The sequence below is a fragment of the Rhincodon typus genome, chromosome 26 (genome assembly GCF_021869965.1).
Source record: "Rhincodon typus isolate 14 chromosome 26, sRhiTyp1.1, whole genome shotgun sequence".
Lineage (NCBI taxonomy): Eukaryota > Metazoa > Chordata > Chondrichthyes > Orectolobiformes > Rhincodontidae > Rhincodon > Rhincodon typus.
In genome coordinates, this window is record NC_063357.1 from 1,652,601 (window position 1) to 1,669,403 (window position 16,803).

General features: G+C 45.3%; 1 protein-coding gene across 4 annotated transcripts in view; it reads right to left on the minus strand.

Annotated features, from left to right (window-relative positions):
* Positions 1-1,563: 1,563 nt before the first annotated feature.
* The window catches only part of LOC109921683 (unconventional myosin-Ic), a 120,623-nt gene continuing 105,383 nt past the window's right edge, over positions 1,564-16,803 (minus strand). For all 4 annotated transcript variants that reach the window (XM_048612419.1, XM_048612420.1, XM_048612418.1 and 1 more), the window contains 7 exons: positions 15,361-15,454; positions 14,981-15,036; positions 12,431-12,566; positions 9,478-9,548; positions 7,923-8,020; positions 6,987-7,086; positions 1,564-3,226 (listed from right to left, as the gene is read on the minus strand). In XM_048612419.1, coding sequence (XP_048468376.1) covers positions 3,200-3,226; positions 6,987-7,086; positions 7,923-8,020; positions 9,478-9,548; positions 12,431-12,566; positions 14,981-15,036; positions 15,361-15,454 — 582 coding nt within the window. In that variant the 3' untranslated portion in view covers positions 1,564-3,199. The remainder of the gene's footprint in view (positions 3,227-6,986; positions 7,087-7,922; positions 8,021-9,477; positions 9,549-12,430; positions 12,567-14,980; positions 15,037-15,360; positions 15,455-16,803) is intronic.

Genomic DNA, 16,803 nt, shown 5'->3' on the forward strand with positions numbered 1-16,803 from the left:
CATTGACAAATTGGCCAAATGGGCAGATGAATTTCAACATAGAGACACGTGAGGCAATGCATTTTGGTAGAAGAACATGGAGAGTCAATATGGGCTTGATGGTACAACTTTGAGGGGAATACAAGATCAGAATCTCTAAAGGTGGCCAGGCAAGTTGAAACAGTTAAGAAAGCTTATAGGATCCTTGAGTTTATAAATAGAGGCACAGAGTATAAAAGCAAGGAAATGATCCTACACCTCTACAAATCATTGGTCAGAGTACATTTGGAGTATTGTGTTCAGTTCTGGGCAGCTTATTTAAGGAAGGACGTTAAAGCACCGGAGAAAGCTCAAAGGAGATTTACTAGAATGATACCAGGAATGAGGGATTTTAGATATAAGGAAAGTTTGGAGAAATTGAGCTGATTTTCCTTGGAGCAAGATGAAGAGGTGAACATACTAAGGTGTTCAAAATTATAAACAATTTTGACAGCATAAAGAAAGATATTCTGTTTCCATTAGTTAGTAAGTCAGTAACTAGGGGTCGCAACTAACTTAAGATTGTCAGCAAGGGAGCAAGGAGTGAGATGAGGAGCAACTTCTTTACTCAGAGTTGTTAGGATTTGGAATGTACTGCCTGGGAGAATGGTGGAGGTGGATTCCATAGGAGGTTTGAAGAGAGAGCCGGATACATATTTGAAAATGAAGAAGTAACAGGGCTATGGAGATTGGGCTGGAGAGTGGGACTAGCTGGTTAGCTCTTTCGGGAACCTGTACAGACACAATGGGTCAAATGGCCTCTTCTGTACTTGAAAATTCTGTTCTTTGACACTGTCCCCAACAGACACTCCAAGGACAGGGTCAGCATACAGACTGAGTGTGACACTGTCACAGGGTCAGTGCTGAGGCAGCGCCGCACTGTCAGAGGTGCCATTTTTTAAGTTTCATTTTTAAATCAAGGCAACAACTGCATTCTGAGGTAGGTTTAAACATTCCATGGTTACTACTTCAAGGAGAAGCAGGGGGATGCTCCCCAGGCTCCTGGGCCATTTCTCTCTCATCTTACAACAGTCACTCTGGCCATTGGCACAACTATCCATTCGGGACTTTGATGTGCATGATTTGGCGGTTTCCATAATACAGCAGAGACTGCGGTTTAAAAAAAAACCCAATTGTTTGCAAAATACAGAGGGACATTGAGATCATGAATTGCACAATAGCCTTTGCCTTCTCAAATGGGCTCAAGCGTACTACAATGATTTCACCTCGTTCAATTCCCTTTAGAAACTGGGCTGCAGAGAGATCTCTGAAAGAGAGAGAGGAAATGGGGGAATAAATAATATAAATAGCAAATCACTGGATCTCACCAAGCCAGGTCCCTGGTCCGATTCAGAATCAGTGAAAAGCACTGACAATGAGTCAAGGTCAACCGTAGCCTGGAGAGTTGGGGGCTGAGAAAGGGTTGGACAGGTAACAGAAAGAAGCAGCAGGAGTGACTGATGTCAGAAGAAAGTGGTCAGAGCCCTATGCATGCTCTCCCAGTGTTGATAAAGAAATTGATGTGATAAACCTATGATAAAGAAATTAAAAACCAAAAAATTGAGACTTTTTATTGAAAATGAGATGGCTTCACATAATATCCATCTATATAAAGCTTATTACAACCTTTTTATTAATTTTGAAGTATATTTCCTTTTAAAATTCTCATCTTGTTCCACAACGGGTTGAAGTGAAGATTTCTGTTCCTGTTTCTGTTAACCTCTGATGCTGACAGGTGTTTCTCTGAGCTGGGTGGATGTTGGAGATTGTAGCTTGTCCAGAACCACCACAGGAGCAGGCAGCTTTGTACAGTGAAACCCGTTTCCAAAGCCGCACCTCAGTTTACACGCCTTCCTACACAACTTCACGTCTCAGTACTTGGCTGATTTTGACATCTCTTCAGCAACTCACAAGGAAGACTGAGTTAGTGAATACCCTCAAACAAGTCTCTCTAATTGCTTACCTGAGACTGACTGTATGTGCTCCGTACATTTCCCACCCCCTCCCAAACCTTGTTGAGAGACTCATTCACATGTTCATCTGTTATTCAATTTTTCACCATTTCTTCAAAATGAATACAGCTTCAAACATGGAGGTGGGGTGGGGGGCACTGGTGGATTGGCTACAGAACACACCTGGAGAACGGACTATTCATAGATGAGATAGTAAATAGGGAACAACAGACTCTGCTTTGGAGAAGCAATGAAGATCTGTAGCACTACGCTGATCCTTTGCTGAGGTCTCACTATACAAAGAGCTGGCAATTACTGGAAACCGTATGACTGGCACTGAGTTAGATATTCATTTACCAAATATAACCCATAAACCAGGTGGAGGTTAAATCTTCTGACCTGGTCTGAGTCCTGTTTTGACTTCAGTTTGCTTTCTAATTGCTGAATTTATCCTTTAATATATTTTGCTGGACCTGAACAGCACTGTGTCAAGAAAGTGACAAATAAAACAACATCAGTTATCGCCCACCAACAATTTCACTAAAACGGGACATGGATTTGTGAAACGGATACTTGCTGTAATTTGTAGAGGTTTCTACAGCAACAAATGCAAAACTGTGGCTTCAGCCAAAGGACTGGCTGTTTTTTTTTTAAAACAATGACAGGGGAGGCAAAAATCATCAACTCTTCATGGCTTGAAGGACTCAAAGAAACATCCCCAGACAATGGATCTGTATTTAAAAAATCATCACTTGGTTCATTTCTTCAGCAACCTCTAACCTTGAAGAAAGCATTCCTCAGCATGGTCTTCCCCTTACTGAGGGCTCATGGGATCAGAAGCTTCTATTTAGAACCAAAGGAATTTCTGTGGACAATATCTATTCTATTGCTTTATATATCACACATGCACTGTGGCAGTCGTGTGATTCAACTCACTCAGGTCATTGATCATGACAGCCATTCTTTTAATATAAATTTTCTTCCAATTTTTTTTGCGTGATTAAAGTATAACTCGGATCCTTCAGTTCCTGCTGTGGAAGCACAGGCTTTGGCAGTCAAGGGAAGCAGTGTAAAGGAGGTAAGAAAATTGAGGCCAAGGTGGGCTATTCAAATGCCTCACCGATAAATGTACAAGCTCCTTTTTTCATTACAGATGCTGCCAGTTACTGGTGCACACCTTCAAACCATCTGTCTGTACAATGGGCTGTCACTGGATCTCACTGGCAGCATCATCTGGAGTTCAGTCGAGGAGCCACCTAAACAGAGAGAGCAAGAGGAGGTCAGGCTCAGGTCCACATCTGTCCCACCCACGTCACACTGACCCACACAATCATCCAAACTACAGGCAATCAAACAATTTCCACTCAAGTCTGTTCGAAAGTTGATTTGTACACAAGTTGGAACATAATGCAGAGCTGTCTGTAAGTATAGCAAGTGTGTGTGTGTGCCAGATCGTTAAAATCCGGGCAGGGCAGCTCAGTGGTTAGCACAGCTGCGTCACAGCACCAGGGACCAGGTTCAATTCCACCCTTGGGTGACTGGCTGTGTGGAGTTTGCACATTCTCCCCGTGTCTGCGTGGGTTTCCTCCGGGTGCTCCAGTTTCCTCTCACAGTCCAAAGATGTGCAGGCTAGGTGGACTGGCCATGAGAAATGCAGGGTTATAGGGATAGGATAGGGGCGTGGGTCTGGGTAGGATGCTCTGAGGGTCAGTGTGGACTTGTTGGGCCAAATGGCCTGTTTCCACACTGCAGGGACTCTATAATTCTATGACACACCCCCACGTGGAGTCGCATTGATAAGTGTGAGCATTGGTAAGTCAGGGACCCCCTGTCCTTTCCTTTCAGATCACACTGCAATGCAGAACCTCATTGGGGCCATTGTGTTAGTACCAGTTTTATTTAGAATAAGCATAAACTAATCCCACTGTCCAGTGCTCTCCCAATATTGCTGTATCTTCTGGCATTTTAACCGTTTGACAGGTTTCCTGTAGAAGATAGAATGTTGTCTGAACCACATGCTCTGTGTTTGAAGAGTTCTCTCTTTCACTCTCTGTGTGATATTGTTAAAGAATATCCACTTGTTACACATTCACCAATCAAGGAAAATAGACCTTTCCCTATTCACTCTATCAAAATTCCCCATTGTCTTTTTTGCTTAAGTGAAAACAGTGATCACACCCCAGATCTCTGCTCATTCCCGAGCTTCATTTGGTGAGGGGGGGGGGGGGGCAGCTAGCTCAGTTGGCAGGATAGCTAGCTCGTGATGCTGAGTGACGCTTAGTGTGGGTTCAATTTCCACACCAGCTGAAATTACCAATGAAGGATTCTCCTTCTCAACCTCTCCCCTCACCTGAGCTACAGTGATCCTCAGGTTAAACTGCCACCATACAGCTCTCTCTAAAGCCCTATGGCCCTCTGGGACTACGGTGACTTTATCATTCTTGGGAATCTATGCTCATCACTGTCCATTAGTGCAATGTTCCTTCCATGATGACACCGTCAGCGTGCTTAGTACAGCAAAGAACCTAAGCAAGGTTTTGAATGGGTTGAATTTTGGAAAATATTTATACATGAGATGTGGGTGTTGCTGGCTGGGCCAGCATTTATTATTCATCCCTAAGTGCCCCTTGAGAAGGTGGGGGGGGGGGGGAAAAGATGCCTTCTTGAACCACTGCAGTCCGTGTGCTGTGGGTTGACCCACAATGTCCTTAGGGAAGGAATTCCAGGATTTTGACCTAGTGACAGTGAAGGAACGACGATATATTTCCAAGTCCGGATGGTGAGTGGCTTGGGGGGGATCTTGCAGGTGGCAGTGTTCTCATGTATCTGCTGCCCTTGTCCTTCTAGATGGAAGATGCTGTCTAAGGATATTTGGTAAATTTCTGCCGCTGCTTGTACTGTAGCCCCCGTTAATAAATGGCTTTTTTTAAAATTAGCTCTATCATTTATTTTCAGGGAATTCTCTCCCTGAACTGTAGGTGTCTCACTTTGCACACACTTCACTTTAATAATTCTGTGTAATCACACATTCCCTTTCCCCCTCCTCCCAAACTATGTCACCTGACACAAAAGGAATCTACAAAACGTGTCCCCTACGTGCACTTCCATCTGGGGGTGTGGGGGTCAGGGGACATGGGTGGAGAGAGAGAGAGAGAGAGAGAGAGAGAGAGAGAGCGAACGAGAGAGCGAGACAGAGTGAGTGTGTGAGTGAGTGAGTGAGTGTGGAGAGGACGATGGCAGGGAAGTGAGTGAGGTGGATGAGGTGTGTGTGCGCGTGTGTTGGGGTGGAGGGAAGCGGAAGCGGGGCCGGGGCCGGGGCCAGGGCCAGGGTTGGGAGTGGTGGGGGGGCGGGGAAGGAAGGTGGCAGGGGGGTGAACTGGGACATAGGAAAGCAAAAATACCTGAGCTAATCACTGTGAGCCTGCTGGACCACCCTCCCTGTTGACAGAGTAATCTATCATAGGAGAGCAGGGATCGCTGTTTGTTGGTGGCTCAGTTTTGACTGGCAGTCAGTCAGTGACAGCCCAGCTTGTTGGAGGTGAGCAGGGGCTGTTTCAATGCCCCTACATGCCAGGGACATGGGGGTCAATGAAAGCCCTAACTTGCTGGCAGTTAATTAACAGCGAAGCGGAAAAATCCTCTTGGGGTTCGAACCTCGGGTTTTGTTTTACTGCACCAACTAAACAGATTTAAACACAACATCTGAGGCTTCTCTTTTTACAGATTCTGGTTTTAAAATGCAGAGTATTTAACCTGTAAATAAAAAAAAACTCTCCTCTCAGGCCAAAGGGGCTTCCCACTCAGCCATTGACTCCATCCTTGGGCCTGCCAACCGTCAGAGGCTCCAGCAGAGCAGGCCAGGCCTAGTCTCAACAGGGATCAGAGAAGGGGCTCGGTGGCTCATCACCAACACCTTAGCCTACCAGCAGCCCTATGACCTCCACCTCTCTACCCCCCAAAAACACTTACATAGCATTCAATTCCTTTCAGACATGATACTTCAATGCTGCTTGTGACTGGCCTCCAATTATCCACCACTTCAAACTGTTGAGTTGTTCATGAGTTGGTGCCTTCAGTCACAGCGAGTCCTGGTGACCTATCACCCCTCCAATGACTGAATTCACTTCTTGGCCAGCAAACACAGACTTTTAAAAGTCAGAGCCTCATTTTCAGATCTCTTCAACTTCCCCCTCTCTGGATCCTCCTCCTCCACCCACCATTCACTCAGAGTTCAGACACTCCACAGTGAAGCATGGGCCTCAGAGTGCCAGCAGTGGCCTTCTCTCAACCCCTAGAGATACCTAATAAAAACCAAAGGAACTGTGGATGCTGTAAATCAGAAACTAAAGCACAAATTGCAGGAAAAGTTCAGCAGGTCTAGCAGCATCCGTGGAGAGAAATTAGAGTTAACGTTTCGGGTCCAGTGACTTCTTTAGAACAGTTCTGAGGAACCGTCACTGGACTGAAACGTTAACTCTGATTTCTCTTCACAGATGCTGCCAGACCTGCTGAGCTTTTCCAGCAACTTCTGTTTTTGCCCTCGAGATCCCTGCACTGAGGTTGGTCTGGGTAGCCCCAGTTTGAATAATTTCAACATTTGCCTGTGTCCTACACTCTGGAATTCTCTTTCGATTCCTCCATTTCTCTCTTCTTCAAACACTAACATCAGCAACAATGGGCCACCCACTGGCTTACTGATTGGGAGATGCCAACCTTCACTAAAAGTAAACACAGGACACTTTCACTCTCATATCACTTAGATGATTTCTGAAGAGGATTGAAATGAGTGACTGGTCAGAAATAGCCTCTTTGACTGAGCCTTTTTCATTATTTACCCTAAAGCCTCCCTTGCAGAGTGGATGCTGTGTTCTGTCTGATATTCTCCTGCAAAGCAGCTTGTGGATGTTTTACTGAGAGAGACACACTATCAATGTCAATGGCCTTTGGTAACAGGTAATTGATGTGAGAATTTACAAGGACACCAGCTGTAACTGAACATTTCTAAGTGAATCTTACCACAGACAGGTGTCCATTCTTTGATTTTGAAATGATCAGTTCTGATCCTGATGTGAAATCAATGATGCCTTCTTTCCCATGCTTGATCGTGAACTTTATGCTGAAAAAAAAGTGAAAACACATCATTTGGCAAAATGCATTCCCCAGCTCACTGTGAGGATTCCAGAACTCAGGGCATAATGCCCAGACACTCGCAGCTCCCTGGATCCAATCAACATTCATTAACCCAATCCCCGAGAGAGAGGAGTGAGTGTATGCAGTTACTGGCCTGTGGCAGGGATGGGGCATTGGAGCTCAGATCATCCCAAACTCTCAGCCTGTGCAAAAGGTTTACTCCCACCAGAGATGGTGGCTTCCAACAAAATCAAACATCCCTTTGCCCAGCATTCAGCACTTCTGACCAAACTGTAGAGAAACCAACCACTTTATGATGCAGCAGTGAATGATGCACTGCACTGTCCCCATCAAACGCTCCCGGGACAGGGACAGCACAGCGTTAGATAGAGTAAAGTTCCCTCTCCACTGTCCCCATCAAACACTCCCAGGACAGGGGCAGCACAGGGTGAGATACAGAGTAAAGTCCTCTCTACACTGTCCCCATCAAACACTCCCGGCACAGGGTTAGATATACTATAGAAAATGAGAGCAGGAATAGACCATTTTGCCTGTTGAATCACTCGCTCCATTCAGTGCTTTCATGTCCAGTGGTGGAAAGCTCCTGCCACATTGTCTACTGTTCAGTCATGACTCTCTGACTGCACTGTGAATGAGTTAACATGGTTCTCGAATCATTCACAAGGGTCCCTTTATAGTCAGTATTCAGTGCAAAGATCAGAATGTATAGAAGGCTGCTGTACAAAGTGCAATGATGGGCCTGTGCATTTTTGTAGCTCCCTGCTAGTGGGAGGGGAATTGCATCATGGCTCAAACACTTACCTGCCCTGGTTAATATTGATACTGTTTGCTTTATCAGCTGCCATGGCCAGTTTTGTCAATGTCTCAATCACATGGTCACTCCGCAACACAACATCACCCTTCAACATAAGACAGAAAGATAACTGATTGACAGAAAGACGTATTTGACATGGAGCACACTGCCTGCCAGAGAGGTGGCAGCAGATACAACAGCAACGTTCCAAAGGGAATTTAAGAAATACTTTGGCTGTCTGACTAAATTACACACATCATCAACTTCAATATTGACAGCATCAGCAGAGAGACAGAGGTCATGATTCAGATTGATAACCACTCTGATAGTCTGAGAGGTTAATGGTTTCTCTGTCTCTCTCCATAGACACTGCCACATCAGCTGAACAGTTCCAGCCTTGTTTATTTTTATTATTTCAGATTTCCAGCAACCATAGTATTTCACTTCTACACAGGTCAGGAACAGACCAGTGACTGGCTCAGGATATTTTATCATCGACATTTCACGGTGGACCCCCCGTTGTTTCAGGATATCCAAAATGTAAATAATTTCATCATCTTCTGTAGATACTCTGCTGACTGATAGCCCACTGCTGTATTTATATAGCACCTTCAGCATGACCAACCGGCCCAAGGAACTTCACAAATCTGTTAACAAACACATTTGACCCTGAACAATCCCAAGGAGGTGGCTGGGCAGGAAGAATTTTAAGCGCAGTCTTGAAGAGAGAGTGGAGACGTTCAGGAGGGAATCTGAAACTTAAGGCTCCGGATGTTGGACACAATCTGCAGAGAGATATCAAGGTGGGACTAATGGTGAGGCAATGCAAACTAGAATTGGAATAGAAGGTCAGTATGCGAAGAGCACATTGAAATTCAGAGCCAATGGCATCAAATGAGTTCCCAGGTAAAGGACTATTATGCCTTATGGACCTTCAGAATGATGTGCAGCATTTTGCAGCAAGGTAAATAGTTAAGGTTACATGGTTTCACCGTCGGAAATATGGCTACTAATTTGCACGCAGCAAGATCCCACAACCAGCAATGTGCAAATGACCAGGGTGATGATATTGGTTTGTGGATAAATATTGGTTACTATAGAGACTGCTGGACGTTTTCAAAAAATGTCCTGGGAAACTTCACCCTTGACGGTCTTTGGTTAAACAGTTTACTAAATAATGCAGGGTTGTCTCACTGCTCTGCGAGAGTCAGTTTACATTCTAAGCTCCATGCTCTGGAGTGGGATTTGAAGATACAGCTCTCTGATTTGGAGGTGAGTGGCCATGCTAACCACAGATGGACTAAATGTGTAAGTGATAACAATGTAGTGTGTGAGGAAAATGTGCAGTAACAGGCAACTGAGCAGATATTCAGGGTGTTACTGATTGACTTGGATTGTCCTACATCACTAACAGAAGGGGCTTTCTGAGTGAAGAACCTGAGGCTATGTGGATGAGTTTCACATTTTCCCACATGTCCTACACAGTTCGGTGAACTGTCAGAGCAGCTGACACAGTGTCTGCCTGGAGCCAGAGCAAAGAACGACAAGAATTTATCTACAAACCTTTTGTTTGTTATCTTCACAGGGGACATGGAGAACAAAGAGCCCATCACTCAGGGAGCTGACCGATATTCCTGCACACAGCAAACAAACAACTTCAAAACACAAGAAATAAATTAATGGCAGAAAACAAAAGTTAACGGTGTGATCTTATCACCACTACAGAGACAGATTTACAAGGAGATCAAAGATGGGAACTACATATTCAGGGGTATGTGACTTTTTGCAAGAACAGGTAGGATGTAACGGGTGGTGGGGTACCATTGTTAGTACAGGATGGAAAAGGTACAATAGTAAAAAGCGATCATGGATTGGGGGATTATAAAAATCCATATGGATGGAGGCAAGAAATCACCAAGGAAAGAAGACATTGGTGGGAGTATTCTATAGAGCCCCCGAAAAGGAGCTTTACAATAGGAGACAGAATAAATCAGGAGATAACAAGGGCATGTGAAAATGGCCGTATGTTAATCACAGATGATTTTAATCTTCATGTAAATTGGGAAAATCAAATTGGCAGAGATAGCCACAAGACAGAATTCAGAGTATATTTGGGACAGTTTCCCAGTACAATTTTTGTGGATCTAACTAAGGATGAGGCTATTTTGGATCTGGTAATGTGTAACGAGATCAGCTTAATAAATGCTGTTGCAGTAAATGATCCTCCAGGAAACAGTGACGATAACCTGGTCGAATTTCGCATTCAAGTTGAGAGAGAGAAATTTACAAAGGATTCAGGGGCACAGCTGGTTGGAGTAGACTGGGAAAAGAGTTTAACAGCAGAGACAGTGAGGAACAATGGAAGACATAAGAAAATACTCATGACTTGCAGTAAAGATGTAATCCAGTGAAGGTGAACAATTCTAGGAAGGAGATAAACCAACCATGGTTAACCAGTCAAGTTAAGGATAGCAACTTTGACTGAAAGAAAAATGAACACATGTAATGTGGCAAAGATTAGTGGTAAGCCAGTGGTTTAGAAAAGGTGACCAAAAAAATATAAAGAGGGAGAAAATAAGCGATGGGGGTAAATTTGCATGTAAAAATAGACAGCAAAAGCTTCTGCAAATAAATAAAGAGGCACCAGTGTGAACATAGGCCCTTATAGAATGAGATTGGGGAAATAATAATGAGGAATCAAGAATTGGTAGAGGAGTTGAATAAATACTTTAGATTGGTCTTCAGATGGAGAATTCATTAATAGTATTCCAACAAGACCAAATAATGAAAAGGTGGAGGGGCCAAGGTGGAGGAAACAGATACAACCAATCTCACCAGGGAAGAAGTACTGGAGAAACTACTGGGGCTTAAGGTCATATGTTCTGGAGCTTATGAGTTGCTGCTTGGGATATTAAAGAAAGGAGCTACAGAAGTTGTGGTTGTTCAAGGTCAGACTTCGCAGTGATATACAAGTTCAATACTACCAAATGATTGAATTCCTACAGAGCTAATAGAGGCCATTCAGCCCACTGAGTCTGCACTGACCCACCAAAGAGCATCCCAACCAGACCTACCTGCCTACCCTATCCCTGTAAACTCACACTGCCCATGGCCAATCCACCTAACCTGCACATCTATGGACTGTGGGAGGAAACCAGGGCACCTGGAGGAAACCCACGCAGACACGGGGTGAATGTGCAAACTCCACACAGACAGTCACCCAAGGGTGGGATTAAATCCAGGTGCCTGGCGCTGTGAGGGAGCAGTGCTAACCACTGAATGACCATGCTGCCCCAAATGACCATTTGTATCCAAAAAATAGTTGTAAAGCCAGAGGTGGAAGGAGTGAGGAACTTAAATCAATTATAATCACCAAGAAATGGTAGGAAGATAACTATTAGAACTGAAATCTGACAACTCCCTAGGAGCTCATAAACTTCATTCTAGAGTCTAAGAAGGTAAAGCTGAGATCATAGAGATCATCCAAACTTCAAGATTCATCAGACTGGAAAAAGAGAGAATGTAACACCTCTTTACAAGAAAGGAGGAAGACAAAACAAAACTCCAGGCCAGTAAGGCTAACATCTGTCATTCGGGGAAATGTTGGGAACTGTTAATAACTGGGATCTAGTGGGACACTTTGAAAATCCTGATGCAATCAAACACAGTCAATATGGCACGGTGAAAGGAATCATGTTTGACTAAATTTATGAAGTTCTTTGAGGGAGTAATAAGTAGAAGCAAAATAATAACAAAACAAGTAACAGTGTGTGTGCTGCATTTCAAATTCCAAAAGGTATTTGATAAGGTGCCATATCAAAGATTACTACACAAAACATGAACTCAGTGTACAGGCTAACACCGTGTCACAGAGATCAGTGCTGGGGCCTCAGCTATTTACAATCTTTATCAATGACGTGGACGAAGGGACTGAACATGTGGTTGCTAAACTTACTCAATACACAAAGATTGGAGATTAAATTACGAAGAGGACAAAATAAGTCTGCAACAGACTGTAGATAGGTTGAGTGAGTTGGGGGGCAAAAGCCCATCAGATGAAGTACAATGTGGGAAAATGTGAACTTGTTCTCTTTGGCGGGAGGAATACAAAAGCAGTGTATTATTTCAATGCAAAGAGAGAGAGAGGCTGTAGAACTTGGTGATACAGAGGGATCTGGGTGTCCTAGGACATTAATCATGGAAAGTTAGTCTATAGGGACAGGAAGTGATAAGGAAGGTGAATGGAATATGGTTCTTTATTGAAAGGGGAAACTTGGGATGATGTACTACATCTGGAGCACTGTGTACAGGATTGGTTTCCTTACTTGTGAAAGGAGAAACTGTACTACAGGCAGCTCAGAGAAGGCTCATTCAAAATGGCACCTGGATGAGGAAACGTTGCGCAGGCCCCTTCTTTCCTGCCAATCATCTCATCTCCCACTTTGCTGCTCACTCCCACACACTCCCAGATACCACCCAACACCCCCAACCCCAACCCACATCCCCCCCACCATACCACTCAGGTCGATGTAGTCAATCTTCTGTTTGAGTTTGGCTTCTTCCATGATCAAGGCACTGTCTGGAGTGACCAACAACTGCCGCGCTCTCGGCCTGTAGCCATTCCGATCGTACTTTGTCACGGCGACAGCGTACTGCAAGAAAACACACCAGGCCTTACTCAGAGTGAGCAGGAGAGAGAGTGCACACCATCGGGGTGAAAGGTGAGGGGAGGTGGGGTATACACGCATGTGCATGTGCAAGGGTCGGGGAATAATCCAGACTGAAAATTGGGGGTAGATGGGAATGCAGAATTCAAATCACAAACAGATAAACCAAGAATTCCTTGAATGGTAGAGCAGGTTCTAGGAGTCAAAAGGGCTGCCTACTGCTAACGTGCATGTTATATGTAAATTTGACCAGCCACTCCCCACTCCAGTGTCCTGTCCCAGGGCTCACCAGCCCAGCTAAGGAAACAGTGCAGCTTCACCATAGCTAACCCACACCTTCTGGCTGTGAATGGTCTCCCCTGCCCTCTACCTTACTGCATAGGTGAAGGCTATTCAGCCCCTCAAATCTCTGCTGGGTTCCATGTACTTTCGTAGTCCTATAGAGTTATTTTCAAGTATTTATCCAGTTCACTTCTGTTATTTTTCTTTGAAAAGATTTCACAGTGCATTCCAAATTGTCACAAGTCACAACTTGTGATAAAGTCAGAAGTGGAGATGTTTCTAATTTTGCTGATGATTGCACAATGTTCAGCACCATTCCTAACTTCTCTGATACTGAAGCAATCTGTGCTCAAATGCAACGAGATTCAGGCTTGGGCTGCCAAATAGCAAGTAACAGAGTCACTTTTGTCCAAATCCACAGTTCTCTTATTCATCACAAGATGATCTCCTTTGGCAGGTTTTGTTGATTCGATTCAAGGTTTCCCGAGAAGTCCACTCCCAAATGCCAAACTATTACCATCTCCAAAAAGAGACAATCTAATCATCACCCCTTTACATTCAATGATGTTACTATCACTGAATCCCTCACTATAAACATCCTGGGCTTTGCCATTGACCAGAAACTCAACTGGACTCACCACATAAGCACAATGACTACAAGAGTCAGTCAGAGGCTAGTTATACTGCAGCGAGTAACTCACCTCCTGACTCCCCAAAGCCTGTCCACCATCTACAAGTCTGATGGAATACTCCCCGCTTGCCTGGATGAAGAAGCTCGACACCATCTTGGGCAAAGCAGCCTGCTTAATTTGGCACCACATCCACTCCCTCCACCACCGACACTCAGTTACAGCAGTGTGTACTATCTACAAAGATGCACTGTAGAAATTCACCAAAGAACCTCAGGCAGCACCTTCCAAATCCACAACCTCTACCATCTCTGGAGGGCAAAAGCAGCAAATACATGGGAACACCATCACCTATAAGTTCCCCTCCAAGCCACTCATCCTGACTTGAAAATACATCACCATTCCTTCACTATCGCTGGGTCAAAATCGTGGAATTTCCTCCCTTAGAGTATTATGGGTCACATGGGCTGTTGTGGTTCCGGAAGGCAGCTCACTCCCACCTTCTCAGGGGCAACTAGGGGCAGGCAACAAATGCCAACCAGCCAACGAAGCCCCCTTCTCATGAACGAATTAACAGATGGCCCTTCCTTCCTGTGTGCTGACTGTGCAACAAGGTTTTAGGTTTAAACCCTGGACCTGAAGGGAAATGTAAGGTTGACCACCCAGTGCTGTACTGAGGGAGTCCTGCACTGTTGGAGGTGCTGTCTTTCAAGTGAAGTGTTTAAATAGAGGCTCCAACAACCCTCTCAGGTGGATGGAAATGATCTGCTGTCACAGACTCCCACCTATAAGTTCTGGGGTCGATATTTAGCTCATATCGAGCATCACTAAAACCCACACAAACCCGCTATTGTTACATTGCTGTGTACAAGTTAGCTACAACATTACTGCAATAAGCACACTTCAAAAGTATTTAATTGGTTACAGTGCATCTTGAAACAGCTGAGGCACTATTTACACGCACAGCATGCTTCAATCTCCCTCAGTTTTTCTTCCCTTGTTGTCATTGTTCCTGCAGAACAACATTATTTCTATTGATTTGCAATCTACGATTAACCAGAGCTAGGAACATGGGAAGGTCTTTTACCCTTCAAGCCTGCTCTGAATAGATGATGGTTGATCTGCATCTGATCATGATTTTCCTCCTGAATTCTTCACTCTCTTACTAAACAACAACATGCACTCTCCATTTTACACAGTGCCCCTCAGTCTTCAGAACAGTTTGAGATTTGAATCATCCTTGATGTGATGAGATGCTGCCTGATTTCCAGCAGAAAGTTTCTAATAGATAGCCACAACTGGAGGTTAACAATTTGCATTTGATAAAATCCTGTTTTCTGTAACAGAACAAGCTTCTCCCATTCATTGACTCTTGATGACAATTTCCTTCCCGTTGTCTAACACTATCTCAAGCTTCTGTTCCTGTCCTGCTGTCAAACGACAGTCTCTCAGTCCAACCTCAACAGCAGACGGTCAGTGATTACTCACCTTGATATTTTCACTTTGTATAAGTTGTAGCACTTTGCTGTTGAGCTCACTTGTAGCTGAAAGAGAAACACACCAAGTCAACAGGGAGCAATAGTGACAACCAGCCTCACCCCTGACTTGCATCCCCTTTTCCTTCATTATCTCAGCTCTCTCTCCTTACGAGCCCCTCCTTCATCACGACACACCCCATGTCCTCACACCACCCTTCCCCGTGCCTTAACATCTCATCTTGTCCCCAGTCCCTCATGCCACCCCCTGAACCCCAGCCCCTCTCACGGTCCCACCCCCCTCCCTGTGCCCACACCCCCTCATACCACACCCTCCCCCTGTGCCCATACCCCCTCACGCCACACCCTCCCCCCACCCATGCTGTAACTCACCAATCCGGGTGTTGACAAACAGCTTGGGAACACTTTGGGGATAGTTGTCTTTTTTATCCTTGAACACTTCACTCGCTACCACTTTTTGCTCCAGCTGCTCAGAGAAAGGCAGGGAGACAGTAGTTCATTAAAGCTCAGTATATAATCAAAGGGAGTTCATTCAAGGAAGGTTTTTAAAAATAACTTCAGTCACAGGGAAATAAATTATTCATGAAGGTCAACGAAGAGAAACGGGCTGGGCAGGGGTCCATGAGGGGTGGAGGGTCGGGGGGGGGTAGGTGGTGGCGCGAATGGGCTGTAGAGAGGGCGGTGGGAACCATGGGGCAGACGTGAAAGATCCAGCTAGGCCAGAAACAGAGTGATTTGAGGAAGAACACCACACGGTGGGAGGTGGGAGTGGGGGCCAGTCTGCAACTGCAGCTCTCATCTCCTACAAACCAAACTTTGGGATGCTAGAGGTCATTTGGGAATTACAGAATTGAGATTGAGAGTGTGATGTGAGGCAGGGAATATTAACGTGAATGCAACTCAGATGCGTAAATGGAGTGAAGGTATGAATTAACCATCATTAACTGAATGGGGGTTAGGCTTGAGGGACCGAATGGCCTCTTCCCATACTGAGAGATAGTAGGAACTGCCGATGCTGGAGTATCTGAGGTAACAAGGTGTAGAGCTGGATGAACACAGCAGGCCAAGCAGTATCAGAGGAGCAGGAAGGCTGACGTTTCGGGCCTAGACCCTTCTTCAGAAATGGGGGGGAGGGGTAAGGGGAGGCGGTGATAGAAGGTGGATAGAGGACGGACAGGTCAAGGAGGTGGGGATAGAGCCAGTAAAGGTGAATGTAGGTGGGGAGTTAGGATGGGGGTTGGTCAGTTGAGGGAAGACTGACAGGCGGGGATGAGGCTGGTAGGTAGGAGGTGGGGGATGGGGGTTGGTCAGTGAGGTGGGAGGAGCGGATGGGTGGGAGAAAAGACGGACAGGTCAAGGAGGCGGGGACAAGCTGGGCTGCTTTCAGGATGAGGTCAGGGGTGGGGAGATTTTGAAGCTTGTGAAGTCCACATTGAGACCATTGGGATGCAGGGTTCCCAAGCGAAATATGAGTTGCTGTTCCTGCAACCTTCGGGCGGCATTGTTGTGGCACTGCAGGAGGCCCAGGATGGACATGTCGTCCAAGGATTGGGAGGGAGAGTTGAAGTGGTTCGTGACTGGGAGATGTAGTCGTTTGTCATGAACCGAACGTAGTGTTCCACAAAGCGGTCTCCAAGCCTCCGCTTGGTTTCCCTGATGTAGAGGAGGCCACATCGGGAACAGCGGATACAGTATACCACATTAGCAGATGTGCAGGTGAATGTCTGTTTGATGTGGAAGGTTTTCTTGGGGCCTGGGATGGGGTGAGGGGGGAGGTGTAGGGGCAGGTGTAGCACTTCCTGCAGTTGCAGGGAA